We start from the raw sequence: 18,490 nt of genomic DNA, 5'->3' as shown, positions 1-18,490 counted from the left end.
CAGGCAAACTAAAGTGTGAAATTATCTTATATGTATATTTCCAACTATCTACCTTTTAAGTTTCCCTTGAAAGTTTTAGTAAATCCATTTCAGCCTAGTTGTCTCTGTGAAACTGGAAAAACTGATCGTGCAGTTAACGCTGTCTGCCCTCCTCCTTCTGCTTGTTCCTACCAGTGTCGTCTGTCCAACAGGCATGTTCACGCCTCAATCTTTACTCAAGATCAGAGTTCACCAATGGATTACGACTTCTTTGAGTTTTTCAGATCAAGGAAGAGTAACTTTTACTCTATTAATTCCAAATCAGCTAGTTCGGATACTGGAAACACTTCAGTGGCCTTAGAGCAGAGATTCTCCAGGCTGTTTTTCCCTTGTTTAGGCTTATTGCAGGCACCCAGCTGTTTCACACCATTATTGTACTCTTCTTTGGTGAAAAACAGATGCTTGTTATATTTCTGTGGCCCTCTGTGTTAAAATATTGTGTTGCCAACTGCTGAGGTATTTGTACTGCATACTTGAACTCATAAAAATGCCACAAAACCATTAACAGCATCAACTGAAGAAAAAGAAATTGTGAGCATCATATCTTGCTCCAGCATAACAGAATGGGTAGTTTAGATATTTACAGGAATGTGTACCTCATGTGACAGGGACAAAAAAGACCAGATTAGTAGTCAATGCAAATCTAAACCTTATTTTGTTTTGTTCTGCCTTTAGCTTGTGGCCGTGGGTTCTACAAATCCTCCTCACAAGATCTGCAGTGCTCCCGCTGCCCTACTCACAGCTTCTCTGACAAGGAAGGATCCTCAAGATGCGATTGTGAAGATAGCTATTATAGAGCACCTTCTGATCCACCATATGTCGCATGCACAAGTGAGTCAGTCATGAATTTAATCGTAAAGGACGTTGCTTAACCAACCAGGTGCAGCCACTTGTAGCTAGTAGTTTCGGTTGGCTTTCCCTGTATTTGAAAAGTACATCTACAACAGTAAATGAAATTGAAAAGCACAGGGGAAAAAGTTGACAGTGAACACAGAATCAGCATAAATATAATTTTTGTATTTGCTTGATATAACGTTGGAAAACATTGCATGTTGGGTAAGTGTGTAATTCATTGTAATAGATAGAATACAGGCATAGTCTTCCCATGGCTGTAAAATTGTTGTAGAGAATGTGCTTTATGTGATAAAATACCAAAATGAGTAACATGAAAAATGAAAAGTAACCTTTGCAGATCTGAGCTTTGATTGAACTGTAATTGGATCTGGCTTAACCCTCTAACTGCAAATAGACTGGCTACACAGGTTGGCTCAAATAGTGGAAGCCTCCTAAATCCAAAGCAGCACCAAATGTCTCTAAATCGCATCAGAGCTGATAACAAAGGACTAGATGCAGTTGCTGCAGTATGCTTAGAAGAGATGAACAAATCCCGTGCTTGGGAAAACTATAAAAGACAACCTTTAAGGTACATTAACCAATCTTTTTAATTGCACAGAAGAGAAATGGCTAAAGTCAGTTGCAGTAAATATACAGACAATTGTTATTCTGATGACTTAATGGAAAATAAATAAAGCCCTTGCCAAGTGAGTTCAAGGAAGCTTTTATGCAGCTTGTACTAAAAACAATGAAATGTTTATGTGAAGAAAAATGCTTCAACTATTTTCTGTCTCTGTAATTAAAAAGCTACACAACCCACTGTGGTTCTGTTCAATTACCCTGGACTTTTTTGTGTGTTACATAGGACCTCCATCTGCACCTCAGAACCTCATTTTCAACATCAACCAGACTACCGTGAGTTTGGAGTGGAGTCCTCCTGCTGACAACGGGGGAAGAAATGATGTGACCTACCGCATTTTGTGCAAGAGGTGCAGCTGGGAGCAGGGCGAGTGTGTTCCCTGTGGGAGTAACATTGGATATATGCCCCAGCAAACTGGCTTAGTAGATAACTATGTCACTGTCATGGACCTGCTAGCTCACGCTAACTACACGTTTGAAGTTGAAGCTGTGAATGGGGTTTCTGACTTGAGTCGTTCCCAGAGGCTTTTCGCAGCTGTCAGTATTACCACCGGTCAAGCAGGTAAGTTTTCGTCGCTTATGAATCTCAACACTGTGAGACTGAGAGAAATTGGGAACATGCAAACTACAGATGCAGTAAATCAGGAGTATGTTTGGTGTGTTCTGGCTCATTAATCTTTTCACCTTGCCAACTAGTTAATTTGAGCTTATACTATTTCATGATAACCTGTTTCTTGGCCTCAGGATTGCTTTCAGAAAGCATTCATGAAAGACTTAAAGAAGACATACAGCTTTATTATTAAATAGGTTTTCTTAACTCTGCAATTTTTTTTTCTTCTTACGTTGTTGTAGGTCATTCCCTAGCATTTAAAGGGAAAAAAAAAAAGTAGATGTGACAGTCCTACGCAGGCTTCCTTTCTGAATTTTTTAAACCTGTATGGGAGTCCTAGGTCACTGGAAGATGATTTGGATATCTGATGGTGTTTTCAGTGTTAATATTTTCCCTCAGGATAACATTTCTAATTTATCTTATATTTCCAGATATTTGATTGTGAGATTCAGTGAGAATGTGATGATTATTCTTTGTTTCTTCTACTTATCATAATCTGACAGGTGAAATGTCAGGGAAAATAAAATCAAACTAGCATATCGCCCCAGGGGAAACAAAGGCGTTAGTTGTCTGCATGCTGAGCGAAAAAAAAAAGAATTCTCTGATTTAGGTTTCTGAAATGACGAGTTGCTTGCTGATAAAAATTATAGGCCTCTGAATCTGCAATAGTGCACTGTGGGCTATAAGGGAGGATAGTAAAACTAACCTTTTATACATTGAACAAAAGATCTTAAACTGCACACTAATTGCAAGATCTGGCTTCCGAAAAAATACCTTAAAAGAAAATATGTGAATAACTGATGCTTGCTGTAAGAACCGCAAACCAATATTTTAAAGGATATTTCATACTTACATTTTGGAGCAAATTTTAAGTATTGTGATCAAGCTATTCTTTTTTTGTGCAGTAGAAATGAACCCCTATAGTCATGCTTTGAATTGAGGACAAACTGACTGTACAAGGGCAATGAATGTAGGAAAAACTGTAATTATTTTGCACTTTAGAAATGGTAATCTTAAAAAAAAAAAAAAAACCACAACAAAGAAAAAACCCAAGAAATTTACTTCAAAACCTTCCCTCCCTCCCCCAAACCTAAAATGGTTCATATAGTTGTTAAAGTTAGGCTGGAATATTTATGAGATATTTAATTTCCCCATAGTGCTTTCCTGGATACCAAATGCACATTTTATATTATTTTGGAACCATCCCTGTGACTGAAGGGATTGGTCTCTGTGCTCGTTCAGTTCTTGGAGTTTATGATGAGATTTTGAGCACAGAGAACTTACCCTGAAACTGTTTTTGCACCAGAGATTGTATTATTTTAGCACCTTGATTTTTTATCTTTAAAATAATTCTCTATAATTCATCAAACGTGCAAAGGTGGACAATTTTCTGCTCTCTGTAGATGTCTGTACAAAACTACCACATGAAGAAGAGGGTTTGGTCTTTTTCCTATTTAGCTAAATCAAATTGACTTGACTTTATGTGCTTTGGTGGTTTGATGGCACACAGCGTAAAGGAAGAGAGAGTGCAATGTGGTGGCTAGTATCACATCTCAGGAGGATGAAAAAGCCTTAAACAGAAGTTTGTTGTGTTACCCCCAAAACAATTCATTATACTTAATTCTCTTGTGTTCTCCTAGTCATAGATTTATAGGGTTTTTCAGGCCAGGAGACATGATGTGGTTCTCCTGTGTTATTTTATAAGTAACACAAGCTGTATGATTTTATGAAATGATGCTCATATCAAGCCCAGAGATGTTAGTAAAACTATAGCTTGTACATATATATTAGAGACAACAACTAGACTCAACCTAGTGATTTCAAGTAATGGAAAAACCTTTACCCTCCTTCATAAGTTTTGTAAACGCATGCAGCAGGAAGCAGGAGACCAGACTGTTCCTTCCCTGCCCTCCAGTTTGGTGTGGGATTACGCACAGGTGAGCATTTCCCAGTGCTACAGAATCTGACACTGTCACTGTTGAGAGAAAGGGTACTTGTACAACTGAAACTTTGTCTGTTTAGCACTTCAGAATATCAGGATTTAAAGGTTTCCAGTTGGGCATCTAAAGGAATATACGTAGGAAACAGATTTGGGGAGAAAAAAAAAAAAAAAAAAAGGCTTTAAGGTCTCTTTGTTGCAGTTATCTCTGTCTGTAAAATGGAGGTAACCCTTACCTTTCCTAACCAGCTCTTCAAGATTTTTTGATTAAAAGTGCCATCGAAATGCAGCATTTTTTTCACCATGAATTACAAAATTCATGTTAAAGAAAATACAGTCTCTCAGAACAAATGCATTCACCAAAAGGAAAGACCTCTTTTACATTATTTTTGCAACAGCATGTTTTGGATCCTAATGCTGATTTCTTTGGTTTCTCAAGGAGGAAAATATTTTAGGTGGAACAGATTGATGACTATAATTGAACAGAAAGAGACTGGTTGCTCAAAAGAGACTGTTATGCTTCTGTACTCCTATTTTATTTTACCATGGAGAGAAAGAAAATGTTGGATTTATTTATAGCAAAGTAAACTAGGATTCATGCAGCTCTCATTTGTTACTGTGTGACTGTTCTATACTTTTGGCAAAAATGACTTTTTCTATGCCCATATTGCTTTTTATGTGTGTAAATGTGTCTAACTAAACCTTCTTCACATGTTATTATGCTAGCACAATAGGTGGCTATATATAATTACTAGGTTCACCAGTTGCACAGAGGCTTGCAGTGAGATTTTCTCTTTGTAGGTTTGGCTTAATTGAATTGATCCTTTGTGGCCATATTCACAAAATTCAAATCATTGTGTAATGATAACAGGAAATTATTGATAAAAGAATGGGGTTATGGAATATACTCAGTGTTTCTTCACCCACACATAACAAACTTCTGATAAGACAAAGAGAGCATGTCACAGAAAAGAACCAGGTGGTTGATAAAAAACTATTTATATTTGTGGAAATAACACAATAAAATGACTGCAAGTGGGTAGGTAGCATTTCACTGCTCACATATATACATATGACACATCGCTATTCATTCCTTGTGTTAAAAAGACTTTGTGACTAGGCTATCAGTTGTCATATGGCATATTTTTTATGCCGTAGCCAAGAACTATGAGGCTTTTTGCTTTGCTTTGTTTTGTTTTGTGACAAAAGCATGAAAGAACTGAGACGGAATCAGAGGTAAAAGATTAAGTGCACTAAGTCCCCCAGGAGTAAACCATCTTGTTTCATATCTTGCCTATCCAACATCATATAAAGAATACAGGATGTCATCCCAGTATTGCAAGCTGATCTATGTGAATCCCTGCATCCTTGTAGAATTCAGATTTAAATGTGACTAAGCCCCAGTTACAATAGGTGAATGCACTGAAGAGCTGCAGCTGGCAAACAGCTCACAAACACTACCTTTGCAAGCTTATTGAATGGTTGTTTACCAAAGGTAAAATTTCCCACTTCCCTAATGAAATAATCACCTTTTGGTGGTACTGGTAGTTCCTTTTCGCCCCTCAAATTCTTTTCCAAATTTTACATTTTTTCCATACAACACTCAAAAGGCTAATGGAATCAAGTGGGTTTCACAGCAGATCAATTTTTGTCGGATTTTGGCATTTATACACTTTCAAACCTTTAAAAAATACGTGTTTCAATAAAAAATGTATAATTTTTATATTGACACCTTTGTAAAGATAGTGTGTTTTTAAAAATATTTTTCTACGTCCCTTCCTCTGGAATTTATATGAATGGACAGTGGACTGGTCTCTGATAAAGGGTGATATTCACCCAACCTAGCCTGACTTTGAGAAAACTTAAGATAGGTTGGATGAATCCCAACATTTATCAGGGTTTGAGAAAATTTAACTATCTGTCCTGAGCCAGTTTGAGTTGCCTTTATAGTCAATGGAAAGAAAAAATCATATCCATCGGGACACTCATCATGTCTTATTACTGTAACCAAACATGACAAACAAAAGTTAAAATGTAATGCCAACACCTGTTCCTGAAAGTACTCTCTGTTCTTATGCAGGGAGCGCTTACTAATGGTTGCTGCTTCTTCACAGCAAGAGAAAGGTGCCCCACAGCACTCTTAGGTTGTGGTGTGACTTCTGATGCACTTAATACTGACAACTTGAAGTGGTTAAAAACCCTGATTCAGTTCCATATTCAAGGCTTACTCTTGAAAAACATTTTTAGTAGCAAGTTATTTTGTATATGTTGTTTTGCTTTTCCTTTTTTTTTCCATCTTAGAGTTCAATTTTTAGACCTTTTCCTACAAAAAAACAGATCCCAAAATTCACAGTTTAAAAAAAAATAAAAAGGGGGAACTGAATTTTTCAAAGTTGTTTTATCCCAGCAACTTGGACAAAAAAAAAATTACTTGCTATAAAATCATGACTGTTAGCAGCAGTACCCTTGATTTACACAGCAAGAAGCAATTATTGAATGCATGGAGGAAACAAGTCATCCCTTATGTAAAGCTGTGTGATGGGTTCTGCCCTTCTTAGGTACTTCTGAAGTCTTTCTAAACAGGGGAGACACTGCATTCCCCCCTATTCTACATTCTCCTTTTGTTGTTGCTGCTCATCATTTTTTCTCTTTGCTTCTCTTCGTAGTTTCCCTAACTCTCAATTATCTCTACTCATTTTTTAAAGCCTCCTCTTTCATAGGCTCTGCACTATTGGCCATCTATTTGTTTCCTGTTCCCTGTCAGTCTCACTTAAGCCTGACTTTTCTTCAGCAATGACCTGTCCCCCAGCAGAGGCAGCAATCAAGAAGATTTATGCCTGTGGCTTTCCCAGTCGCTCTGACCTCACCGTTCTAGTCCTATTCTCACTTTTTTCCCCAAACTGCTTTGGTGTCTTCCCATTCTGCCACCAAGTTGTTTAAATCTACCTTCATCTATGCCTTCTATCCAATATTCACTTCTGGTGATACATGACAGCTTATTACACGCAGCTTCAGTGTTCAACTGAATATTTCTTCTACGTTTTCCCATTTCAGTGGACTTCCTTTAGCTTTAGGTTTCGTGTGGTATTCCCTGCTAGTGACTTTACTTTTTGAGCTATACTTCATCTTCTAGCCTTCAACTGTAGATTGGCTTTCCCACATTGATATGGCTACATTATCTGTATATTTATTTAAAAACAATTCTTCATGTAAAAGGAATTCTGATTATAAAAATAATGTTTTTCTTTTCTTTTTTACCAAACGTGTTCCACCTTTTGAGCTGAGAGAATTATTTTATATATAAAGTCACTTTTCAAAACTAATATTCCCTAATCACTTTCATTAAGCTGTGGTTTTTAGAAACATATATGTTATGATAGCTGATCTTTGGGTTACCATTTTGCTTGGTTTATTTAATGGGAGCTACAAAGATGTTAGTGCTTATTATTAATAATGCTTTAGATATATTTTGATCTGTTTTAACTTCTTTCTAGACCAGTAGGAAGGCAGCATAGTTCTGTAAGTGTTCTGCACTCCATGGCCACCAAATGAAAAGGGAAAAAATAGAGTAGAAATTAATTACATGTGGTAGTTATTATTCTTCTAGTTTTTTATGTCTTTTCAGTACATTTAAAAAATGAATTGAGTTAGTTCTGTGGAGCTAAGACTACCTATTGGTCTGCAATGACATTACCCTGGACTACTATAACAGATATTTTGACAGGAGGTGGTAACTGAATTTATGCCTGAATTAAACTGATGAATAAAAACTTGATAAGAATTCCGGTCTCTGTATAGCAAATACCATCAGATCAGGGAAGGCAGTTAGTTCATTCACTGATTGTATCAGGTCATATTTTAATGTAGTGAAATCCACAAGGTTATAGAGATACTGTAGAATTGCTAGGTTGGGGCATTATTGTAAGATTGCTAAATGTTAAATTTTTTTAGGATTTTCACAGAGCAGTAGTCATCTATATAGGATAAAATATGGTATGGCATATATGATATTTGACAGTTTTGATAATATTTTATATACCTATACAGAATATATATATATATGAAAAAAAAATTTGAAATGACAAGCAGTATATTTTATAAGAAAAAACAATTGGTAAAATAGCTAATTGGTAGTAAGTAATTTCTTCTAATATTTAGGCCTAATTTCTTCTAATATTTTTCACTGAAAGATAAGAGAGAAAGCAAGAAAGCAGGTGTTAGCTGTGTTGCTTAGGGTCTGATCCTGCACCGCTGAAGTCAATGGAAGTTTTGTCATTGACTTCAATAGGAGCAGGATTTGAACCTTATGCTCTATCAGAACACCCAGGAACCAAAGCAATGGGCACTCTGTCATCCTGAAAGGAAACTTTAATGTCCTATCACATTTTGGTTCTGACAGTAGCAGGTTTTTGCACATCAGTTTGTGGCTGAATGTCATTTGAATTATTATTATTTTTTTAGTATACTCAGAATATGATTTTTTTTTTTCCAAATGGGTATCAGAACTCTTACCTGTCCAGCTTTACCATAAAAGCTTTTTAGAAATAGATAAAATTATTTTTACTAAGAAACTAAGGAAGGTTTTCTAGTAGAGACTGTGAATTTTACAATATTTAAAAATTAAAATAGTGGGAAGCTACACTCTAGTGTACACTCTACTGTACAAAGACAAAATAAAGCTTCCCCTTCACAGAACTAAAGCTCTGAATTAGAAATGGTCAGATTAAACTTCTGTGTATGTGAAATGTTTGGTAGTAACCTGCTAGGAGACACATGACAGCCAAAGGTCTATTAACTTCCCTGTGCTCTGAGCTATTGAAATAGCAGGTTGTGTCACTACAGTCAAATGTACGCTACTAAAGCATAATTTCACCAGCTATGCGACTAATAACTATGTACTTGAGGAAGAAAATGAGTGATATAAAGTACAATTTAGCCAAAGAAAGGAGAGATTGGTTTGCTAATGTGACACAAAAGACTAGAAACCACTTTTTTTTCTAATATTACAAACACAGGCCAGACATCTCCCCAATGTTTATGAGTTACACCAATTGTCTTCTTAAAAGTAGTGATGAAAAATTAATCCTGACCTTGAAAAGAAAATATGTGTGTTAACATCACATTTTCTATGACCAGTCCCAGAAAAGTTTGAAAAATAAAAGAGCTCTACTTGTGACACCCGCTGGGTGGCTTTTTAACCCCTCATAAATATGCCTGGCTTCCTCTTTCAGTTCATCCGTAGTTAGATTATTTCTCATGGCCATAAGTCCTTTTGAACAGAGTAGAAACTAAATAGTGCTATTGAGCTTTATTTTACTCTTTGGTGACTCTTATACGTAGTTCTGCAAAGACTTGGGCAACCTCAAGGACTTTTAAGGTACCTGCAGTACAAAGACAAGAAGTCACTTGAATGTTATGCATGGTGATACACAGTCTAGTGCTAATTAAGTCATGTGCAAAAAAGAACAATTCCATAGACCTTTGGTTTTGGCAGCAGAACTGTATCTTCCTTTTTCTACTTCCTGTGAACTATAATATGCTAACTGGATGCAGGATCTAGATAGGTGCTGAACACCATAGGTAGGATCTCAGGAACTCAATGTTATTTGTTTGATGTATTGGCCACATGTATCATTCCCTTACCAAAATAATGTCATGATGATGATTATGAAACGTAGGCACATATTTGTCTGGAAACTCTTTCCATAGGAAATTGTTTCAGGTGAAAGACTATCATGATGATATTGTGACCTAAGAGAACAATACAGTGGGGAAACTGGCAAAAGAAAAGCCTGATCTGATGCTGTCATATATTTCTCAATGATATCTTCTGTTTGCTTGTTTGAGCTTCCTGTTTCTTATTTGTAGCTAATAACAACACATAGCTGGCCTCATAGGAAGATTTGGTTTTCAGTATTTACAAAACAGATTTAAACTCCTTCAGTGAGCAAAACTGTGAAATATTGGTATTAGTAGGATGGAATGATGCGTAGTGTTTGAATTAATCTAGCCCAAACCCGCTGTGCTCATGACTTCTGAGATCTTACTTCAGTACAGTGTAATTTATTATTAAGGTGTTTAATTTCTTTGTTATGTCACCTAGAAAGAACAAAATTCAAAGAAAAAGAGTACGATCATATTGGTAGCAAACTAAGACATTCGAAGTTTTGTCCCTGAATTTCCTAATACTTGATGGTTTGTTTCAGACCTGTTAAGAATTCGAGGACCATTGTCATTACAACAAACAAAACCCTCTGAGTGCACAGATGCTTTCTCGATAAGAAAGGAGCATCACCACTGAAAGGCACAATTGCAAGTGCATAAGTGCCACTAAATGTGAAATCCTAATTGAGGTTGTATGTAGTAAATTAAAAAATTCTTTAACTGTAACATCTCTATAGAGTGTAGCATTTGATGACAGCATGGCATGGAGCCAGCCTACTGTAATGACTCCTGTGGAAGGTTTTAAATGAGAGAAGATAGCTTATACAGGGAGAGCTAAAGAAGTTTCTCCATTAAATTTAAATGATAGAATAGGTAAATATACAACTTCTAGATGGGAGAGATTCCTCACGCTAGTTCCTGTTTAACAGAAGACCTTTCTGGAAGACCTTTCTAGTGAGTCTGTCACAGCTAGTGAAGTTAGTATGTCAAAAATGCACTGCAGGAAGGGACAGAGAATGTCTTGAATCAAGAGCTTTCTTAAAGCGAGGTTCAAGTCCACCACTCTAGGGATGAAATTCAGTCTCATAATTAAGTGTCTAGAAAGAGGTGCCATGTAGATTTGTCCAACATCTTAAGACAGCGTATTTCCAGTTTGCTTCATATACGTATTCTCATTAGAAACAGACAGAGATTCTGCTGCTGCTCTTTCAAAACAGACCATATTTTATTCAGTTACTTATTTTTCATTTGTTGCATGTGCCAGCAAGCCTGCTTTTTTGGAAGGAAAACCAAAGTTTTGGCTAAATGGTCCTTCAGGTTAAAAATACAAATCTTCCCTTTCTGGCCCATGGCCTTCTGGCAGTTTAGGGAGTATTAGTGGCCCAAGAATGAATGGTTCCTTTCTGGCAGGTAAGGGTGAAGGTAGCTGAGATGGGTTGGAAAGTCAGGACAAATTAAAGGTCTTTCTAATGCTACTGGGGTAATAAGGAGACATCTTCCCTAACAGCAGTAGCCATTGCTGACTTATCCACTATGACAGCTCCATGGGTGGCAGCAGATTTGTTCTATAACTGTCCTAATGGAACAGTTATATCTACTGCTCTTTGGTGTGTGAATTGTTTTGTACAGTTTGGTATTTCTGTAGTCTTTCCCTTTATAGTCAAAATATATCATTGAATCTGTTTCTAGAGGAAATTCTCAGGGCAATTTACTGAGGAAGCCATGGCTGAAGGCTGCAAATTGACAACAATAAAAGTGTTATCCCGAGTTCAATAGTTAATGTTAAGATAGGAGATGCTGATTATCTTTTTCTTTGCTTTGTTAGTGATGAATGGAAGCAAATTTGATGCAGACAGCAATCTGGTGGAATGATGCAGAGCTATCTATGAAAACATCTGTACTAATCCACCAATGCAGTAAATTATGGCTACAAGCAAAAGACATTGATCCAAGAGGATCATTAACAGCTTTAACCAACTGATCCAAGTAATAGGGTAAATGAGAGAACATTATCAAGATCTGATTTTTACAGCTGTCAACTACAATTGCTAAAACACGCTTACCACTTTCTCTCAATTTCAACCATTTTATGACTTAAGTTTAGTATATTCTATTGTGGGCAGCCAACAAAGATCAATTAAGTAGTAAAATACGCAGGAAAAAATTGCCCAGCTATCATGCACTCCATTTACCAGGAGGTCAGTCACAAAGGGAGAGATAATTGCTGCAAGCCAGCAAAATTAATCGGGGATGAGCCAGAAAGGATGATGTATGTTCTGTGACAAAGTACGTGACAGAGATGTACGCATAAACCTGTAGCTGCTTGCCTTGTTGAGGACACAAGGACGAGAGAAGGAGACCTGTGAAAAACAATTAGCATGGCTTCAGAGTGAGCAATTCTTAATTATCCATAACATGTCGACATCAGATAATTAGTGTCCCAATTTTTAACAATATTTGGTCATTAACTACAGTAGAATAGGGAAGATCAAGAACAGAACCATTTGTCTGAGCTAAGTGTTACATAACGGTGTCTGCACGCGAACGTAAGTCAACTAAATCATGCTCACCATAATGACACAGAAATCTTCTTATTGTGGGACCAATATAAATGTCCTAAATTCGAGCTTGTAACAAGCTGCACTTTATGTTTCCATAAGGTAGGTTGTTTTTGACAGCAACCCACAAAATAAAGCAGGCTTTAATGGCAGCTGTAGTTTAAACCTGCTGCTTTTTTCAGCTGTACGTTTAAACACTCAGGATCCACATGTGCAGAAACACAGAAAACTGTAAGAAGACTCATTCACAGAACTGTTGGTATTTTTCTAATGTAATGAAAGAAATCTTAGAAGTGCAGAATGAGATGTTTCATATCTTACTTCTGTCTGTTTTCTACCATATGGGCACACAGAAAAGAGAGGGAGAGATGTGCACACACATGCACACACACACGCATACATGTAGCTTAATCTCTTTTTAATCTCACTTTTTAAAGCCTGATAGTGTCTTTTTCAGAATTTTTAAGGCACATCTCACTTCCTCTGAAGTGAGCTTAAGACTCTAGGGACAAGGTCCTGTCACTGTGAGTTTTAGCTTTTCTTTTTAAAGATGACCCTCTTACACATTTACCTACATTTCTTCTTGTACACGATTATCCATTGAATCCAGGGTTACCTCTCACATGTATGTGTCTGCAGCAGCAAACCCTTCAGTTTCTGTATCTCCCATCTCATACCTGCTGATGGATCTATTTACCATCTCTCCTTTTGACCTTTTCTGTCTGTCTGTCATCTAAGGACATCTTCTCTTTTCTGAGTACCCTATTTCCTCATGCATCACGGAGCACTCATTTTTTTCCATAGCGCCCAAGCCCCTTTCAGGCAGTAGTGGCTGAGTCAGCAGGTTGGATTCAGAGCTAGTAAACCCAGATGCTTATGTGGAGAAATGCCATTTACTTCACTAAAGAGTCTATTTAAGTTCATAGAGCCTCTAATCATGGCTGTGAAATGAGGAATTGGATGTTAATATTTCAGAGCCAATACTCTAATGATGTGTCTCTGTGGACCTCCTGTGGAATTATTCCAAATATTCCCTTGTGTAGCTGAGATCAAAATTTCACCCTTAGTTCTAATTTTTTGTATTGCAGCTTAACTGGTAATGAAGAGGGAGAAGTGTCATTGCTCTATTATGTAGAGTTAATCACATGAAGCATTTTAGGGCTAAATGTTCTGCTCTTTGATGTTGGCATTAAACGTTAGCATTTAAATCTTTGGTGGATATTTACATTGTTGTAGTCAGTGGAGATTGATAGGTTTCTTTCGGGAGTGATTTGGAACAGGAGCCAAATTTAGGAATTGTGCATTGACTCGTCCTTAATTATAGTGGAAGCTTTAGATTACCTTCCTATTTAGTCACCTAAATTAACTGCCAAAAGTTGATGACATCAATGCCCTCTTCCTCCCACCCCCACATATGCAAATGTTATTTTCTGCTACAATGTTAACATTAAATATTTACATGCTTCTATTTATTTTCAAGAAAATACTAACCAAGGAAGCAGATTTAAAAATAATTTCTTGTCTTCAGGATTTTGCAAGTCCTTAAAAATAATTTCCTAGTCTGATAAGTAATTCATGTTATTAAGACTTGTTGAGGCTTTTTACCATTGACTGAATTAACTAAGGCATTTAGTGAGGATATGCATATCCAGGTGTGTCTTAAAAATAGGGATATTTCACTTGATTGTAGTTTATAGCATTCATGTTAAAAATGTTTTAAAAATGTAAAATCCTTATTCTATGCTTTCTTTTTATTTTAATGCTAGTTAAGAATCCCCATCAGTAGGGCTGCAGGTGCCTTACAGTTTATCTCGCCTACAATAATGCACTGATGGCCACTCATCAGTGTTATATACTTTTGTGTAAGCAATAAATTAACTCAGCCATGCAGCGGCACAGAACAATTACAAACAGATAACCTTCAATGAACAATAAATAGAGCAAGTGAACTCCTTCACCATCCTCCTGGGAGCTGTTTCTCAACCTTTGCCCTAGCAGGTACCCCAGGCTCTCAGAATATTATCACATTCATGATGCTTTGGAGAGTAATTTCTCGATGCCAAAGAGGGAACTACCCGTCACACCTCTGCTGACTACAACAGGGGTAAAGGATGGAGGTGATCTCTCAGGCAGACAAGTCTCATCCCATTTAGCAATCTATAGATCTAAACCAATAGTTCAAACTCCACTTGGATACTAACAGACAGGCGGTGAGACTCTAAAGGAGCTAATGTGTGTTCCCTGTTCACCAAAGCTATGCCTACACGAAAGGCATCAGGGTCAATCTTCTGTTCCTGGCATGTCAGGGTTCGCGCTTGTAAAGTTAACCTTCTTTATCTCCCAAAACAGCATGCCCACATTGAGATTGCCACAGCTCTGCCCAACTAGCTAACCATGTTAACGAATTAATAGTATGGACAAGCAGGTGTTGATACTCCATCCTCAACTCCACCCCACGGGTTACTTTACTACATTAAGTTGACTAAGTTTACTGAGCTATATTTATAGTTTAGGAGGTCTATAAAATTTGACTTATTAGAAAATATCAATAGGCTAATCTCAAAGTGATAAAACTATGCAGAAAATTAGCACAACTCCTTTTCTGGGGGAAATGCCACAGCTGCCAACTGCAGTGAAGTTGGTAATCTAAAACCGTGCCTTTTTGTCACATGAGCACATAAACTTCCTTGAATACGGAATACTCCCCCAGCCTGGGAACATAAATTCTGGTGTCATAAATTCTGTTTTTAAAAAGGATTATGCTCTCCATTGGATACACAGAAAGGGCTTCAGTTTGGAGTTCATATTTTTGAAGTTTACATCATTTTTTCAGTACTCACTTAAATTTTCATTTCCTGTGCTCACTATGAAGCCTAGGGAAGGGAAAAACATTCAGAGGGTGCGGAAAACAGTTTTGAAGTTATTTATAAAACATGCAGAACTGTTGTTTCAAAATGTGGGAAAACCTTAAGTATATTTTTTGGAGAAGAAATTAAGTAAAGGATTTTAAAAACATCTTCTTGCCTACTTATGCTCTGATTCAAAGTCAGTGGTAAGTTTTCCTTTAAATCTGGTAGGTATCTAAGTCCTTGAAAATGGCTGTTTATTATTATTAAAGATAAAAATGGTGGCACAAAGTTGCTTTCCATTTAACTTCCACTGAACAGTCAGAATTATCCTAATATCACAACCTAGAGAGATAGAACACATTTAAAAAAAAAAAAAAACAAAACAAAACATTGAGAGAAGGTGGTAATTATTCAACTATCCACTTTCATACATTTTAATAATCAGATGCTACATCCAAAATAAGGTCATTTTGAAATTTTCTGTAAAAAATCTGGGATCTGGGAAATGTAAGTAAATAACCAAGTAAATAGCTCTATTTTTTTCAAGTAGGGAATAAATACTTAGGACTTTGCATAAGCTAGCTGTAAAAAATGACTTGATCCTAGTTTGTTTTGTTGGTTTTATTCTGCATTCAGAAATGCATTTACTCGAATGTTCTGAACTTTATCAGTACATCTCAAGGGGAGCTTTGGTGTAAAAGGAGTGCAGTTTGACCCCTGTAGCTGTAGAAAGTAAGAGTCAGCGATCTCCATTAGACTGTACATCCCGCTGGGTAGTATCAGTTGCCCTTTTGTTATTGTAAGCTCTTTCACTTACTTTTACTGTTTAAATAAATATATTGAAGCTAAAGAGTTAATGACAAACTCAGGAAGTCTTGACTTAACGGTGATGAAGTGAGATGCATTTGGTGCCATTCAATGTACACAATTTATAACCCCGTTTGATTACCGCAGCATGTCCTCCGCCTATAAGGATTGCACCCAGGGGACTAGTCAACTTATTAATTCATCACTTGCCGCCTTTGACGGTTGCAATACCCCTTTATGGCATACAAGCAGAGAGATCTAGTAATCCGAAGGCTGCCAGCCGACTGGTTCCACTCTAGCTGACCCTTTGTCTGCAGGCACAATGCTGATAACTTTTCTCTGGGTTCCTCTTTCTCAGAGGCTGCGTTTCCCTCCCGCCTTTTGTCTTATGATGGGAACAAGCAGCCGGGGTTACTGCCACTTCCAGGGAGGAACGCCTTCCACAAGTTAACCTGTAGCTTTTTTAAGTGCCTTTTGATTTATCTGTCACCTGATCCATCAGCAATGAATAATTTTCATGGAAGGTGCACTTTAATTACCTTCCCATTTGACTAGCATTATCATGCCCTATCTAGGTAATTAATCTCACAAAGTATCCAATTTCAGTCTTTATTGCTGCCAGGCAGGCCTTCTGAATTATATGTGCTTGAATGGGCATTGGGTCTGTTGTTAAACCAAATAGGCCATGAAACAAATTTTGGGTCTTTCTTTTTCTCTCTTCTTTTTTTTTTTTTTTTTTTTTTTTTTTTAATGTGTCTGTAAGGGTGTTGTGTTCTAGTTGCTTTGGTTGACATAGTTGAGATTTGAACAATGTAAAGCAGGAAAGGGCACTGCCAGAAAATGGTGGCTGGTACAAAAAAATTAAAAGAGCACAGATCGTAAAAGTCAATCAGTCTCTGAAGAAATAGTTACCAGGTTGTGAAACTAGGTACCAGAAATAATAATTTTTTGCTCTTGAATAGTGTATAGCTTTTACAGTAAGAACTCTCTATGCTGAAGAGTTACTTTGTAGAGCTGGTGCATTGAGAGGATAAATTAGTAGTCCTCCTCCCAATATCAGACTGGGATTTGCAATTGTATTCAGTTTTGTGTTTCATTGCTCTGTGGGTGAAAGACAGACCTTTAAAAATGTAATGTTGAACCAGCAGATTAAATAACACTGTAATAAATTTGTACGAGAAGTTATTCTTTTTTCTTATGCCTGTCTCATTAAAAATGGTGATGAGTTAAGCTATTTGGAAAGCTGAACAAAAATGCTGTCTCAGTGGGTAAAAAAAAATAATACCATAGTGTGAATCTTTGATTCAGTTGCCTCCACTTTAGACACACTATGTCTATTTTCGAAATTCCTTTGTAATTTTTCTGAAAGTGTTTCTTTCTTCTCTGTTTCCTCTCAATTCCCTTCCCACTCCCTGAAGAAAAATTCTAGCAGGTTAAATTTTACAAAGGTTTGACAGAAACCTCTTACCTCAGATACAGCTGAGAATTCCTTGAGAATTTTCACAAGTCCATTTCCTGGAAATAGATTTTAGTCATTTTATCAGTGAAGCTGATAAGAATGCATGTGTTAAGTTTTATGTTTTGAGTACAGAACAGAATTGTTGGATCAGAAAAAACTTTTTTAAGGGAATTAAGAGAGTATGAAGATTTGTGAAGGAAATTATGAAATCTTAAGATCACAGGTTTTTAATCTGTTGTCATAATTTTTAAGTTAACCAAAGCAGGCTGTTTCATACCGTTAGCTAAAATCCCTTGAAATATGCAGACAGTTTTAAAAAGACACCATTGAACTTGTAACACTGTTTTTTTCTTTACTGTTTGCAGGACTTCATTAATATCAAAATTTGATTATCTGCCAGAAGATTATTTTCTTATTTAATGGAGATACTTTTTTTTTTTTTTTTTTTAGTCAGAAGTTCTCTATACATGAGAAAATTTGGTATAATTGTGGTTTATGCCTAGAATAATTTTAAGGGGAAAAATCTGAAAATATTTAACTGGATGAAAAGTAGAGGCAAGTGTGTTTAACCATGAAACTCTGGCTTCTACTACTTTGAACTTCAGAAAATGGGAACAATGAACGGCATGGAGATTGATCCTGGAATGCAGAATCTTTCACCTTTGGGTCACCAATTCAAATTCAGTCAACCCAAGCAGTGACCAAAAATTGTTACCATATGAAAGTTGTTTGTGAAGTGTGTGGAATTTAAATGATGATCTCAGTTCATTTTCTTTTTCATAAACATCATCATAACAGCGTGTTTGGCAGTCACCCAAAAGAGAAGGTAAGATTAAAGGAGCATGACCTAGTAAACTTCTCAGTCCTGGTCATGATCCCTTCAGGTGAACACAGTGGCTGGAGAATTTTAGGTTTCTGATGTGAATTGTACTTATTGTCTGGAAAAAGAGAGAACTTTAGTAATTTAGTAATTTCTTTAAATATCATATTTTAATTAATTTAAATGTTTAGAGGTAGATACTGACTGTGTTAGACTGCCAGTCTCATGGATGCTCTTCCAGCTTGAATTACATTCAAACTGAAACCATTTGT

The 18,490-nt window shown here is 36.6% G+C and overlaps 1 protein-coding gene across 6 annotated transcripts in view; it reads left to right on the top strand.

Moving 5' to 3' along the window:
• Nucleotides 1-18,490, top strand: part of EPHA7 (EPH receptor A7) — a 164,122-nt gene that overhangs the window by 55,290 nt on the left and 90,342 nt on the right. For all 6 annotated transcript variants that reach the window (XM_074150118.1, XM_074150113.1, XM_074150116.1 and 3 more), the window contains exons 4-5: nt 715-870; nt 1,739-2,074. In XM_074150118.1, coding sequence (XP_074006219.1) covers nt 715-870; nt 1,739-2,074 — 492 coding nt within the window. The remainder of the gene's footprint in view (nt 1-714; nt 871-1,738; nt 2,075-18,490) is intronic.

Source organism: Numenius arquata, chromosome 7 (assembly GCF_964106895.1).
Source record: "Numenius arquata chromosome 7, bNumArq3.hap1.1, whole genome shotgun sequence".
Taxonomy (NCBI): Eukaryota; Metazoa; Chordata; class Aves; order Charadriiformes; family Scolopacidae; genus Numenius; species Numenius arquata.
Note: the sequence above shows the minus strand (reverse complement) of the source record. Positions and strands in the feature narration are given on the sequence as shown.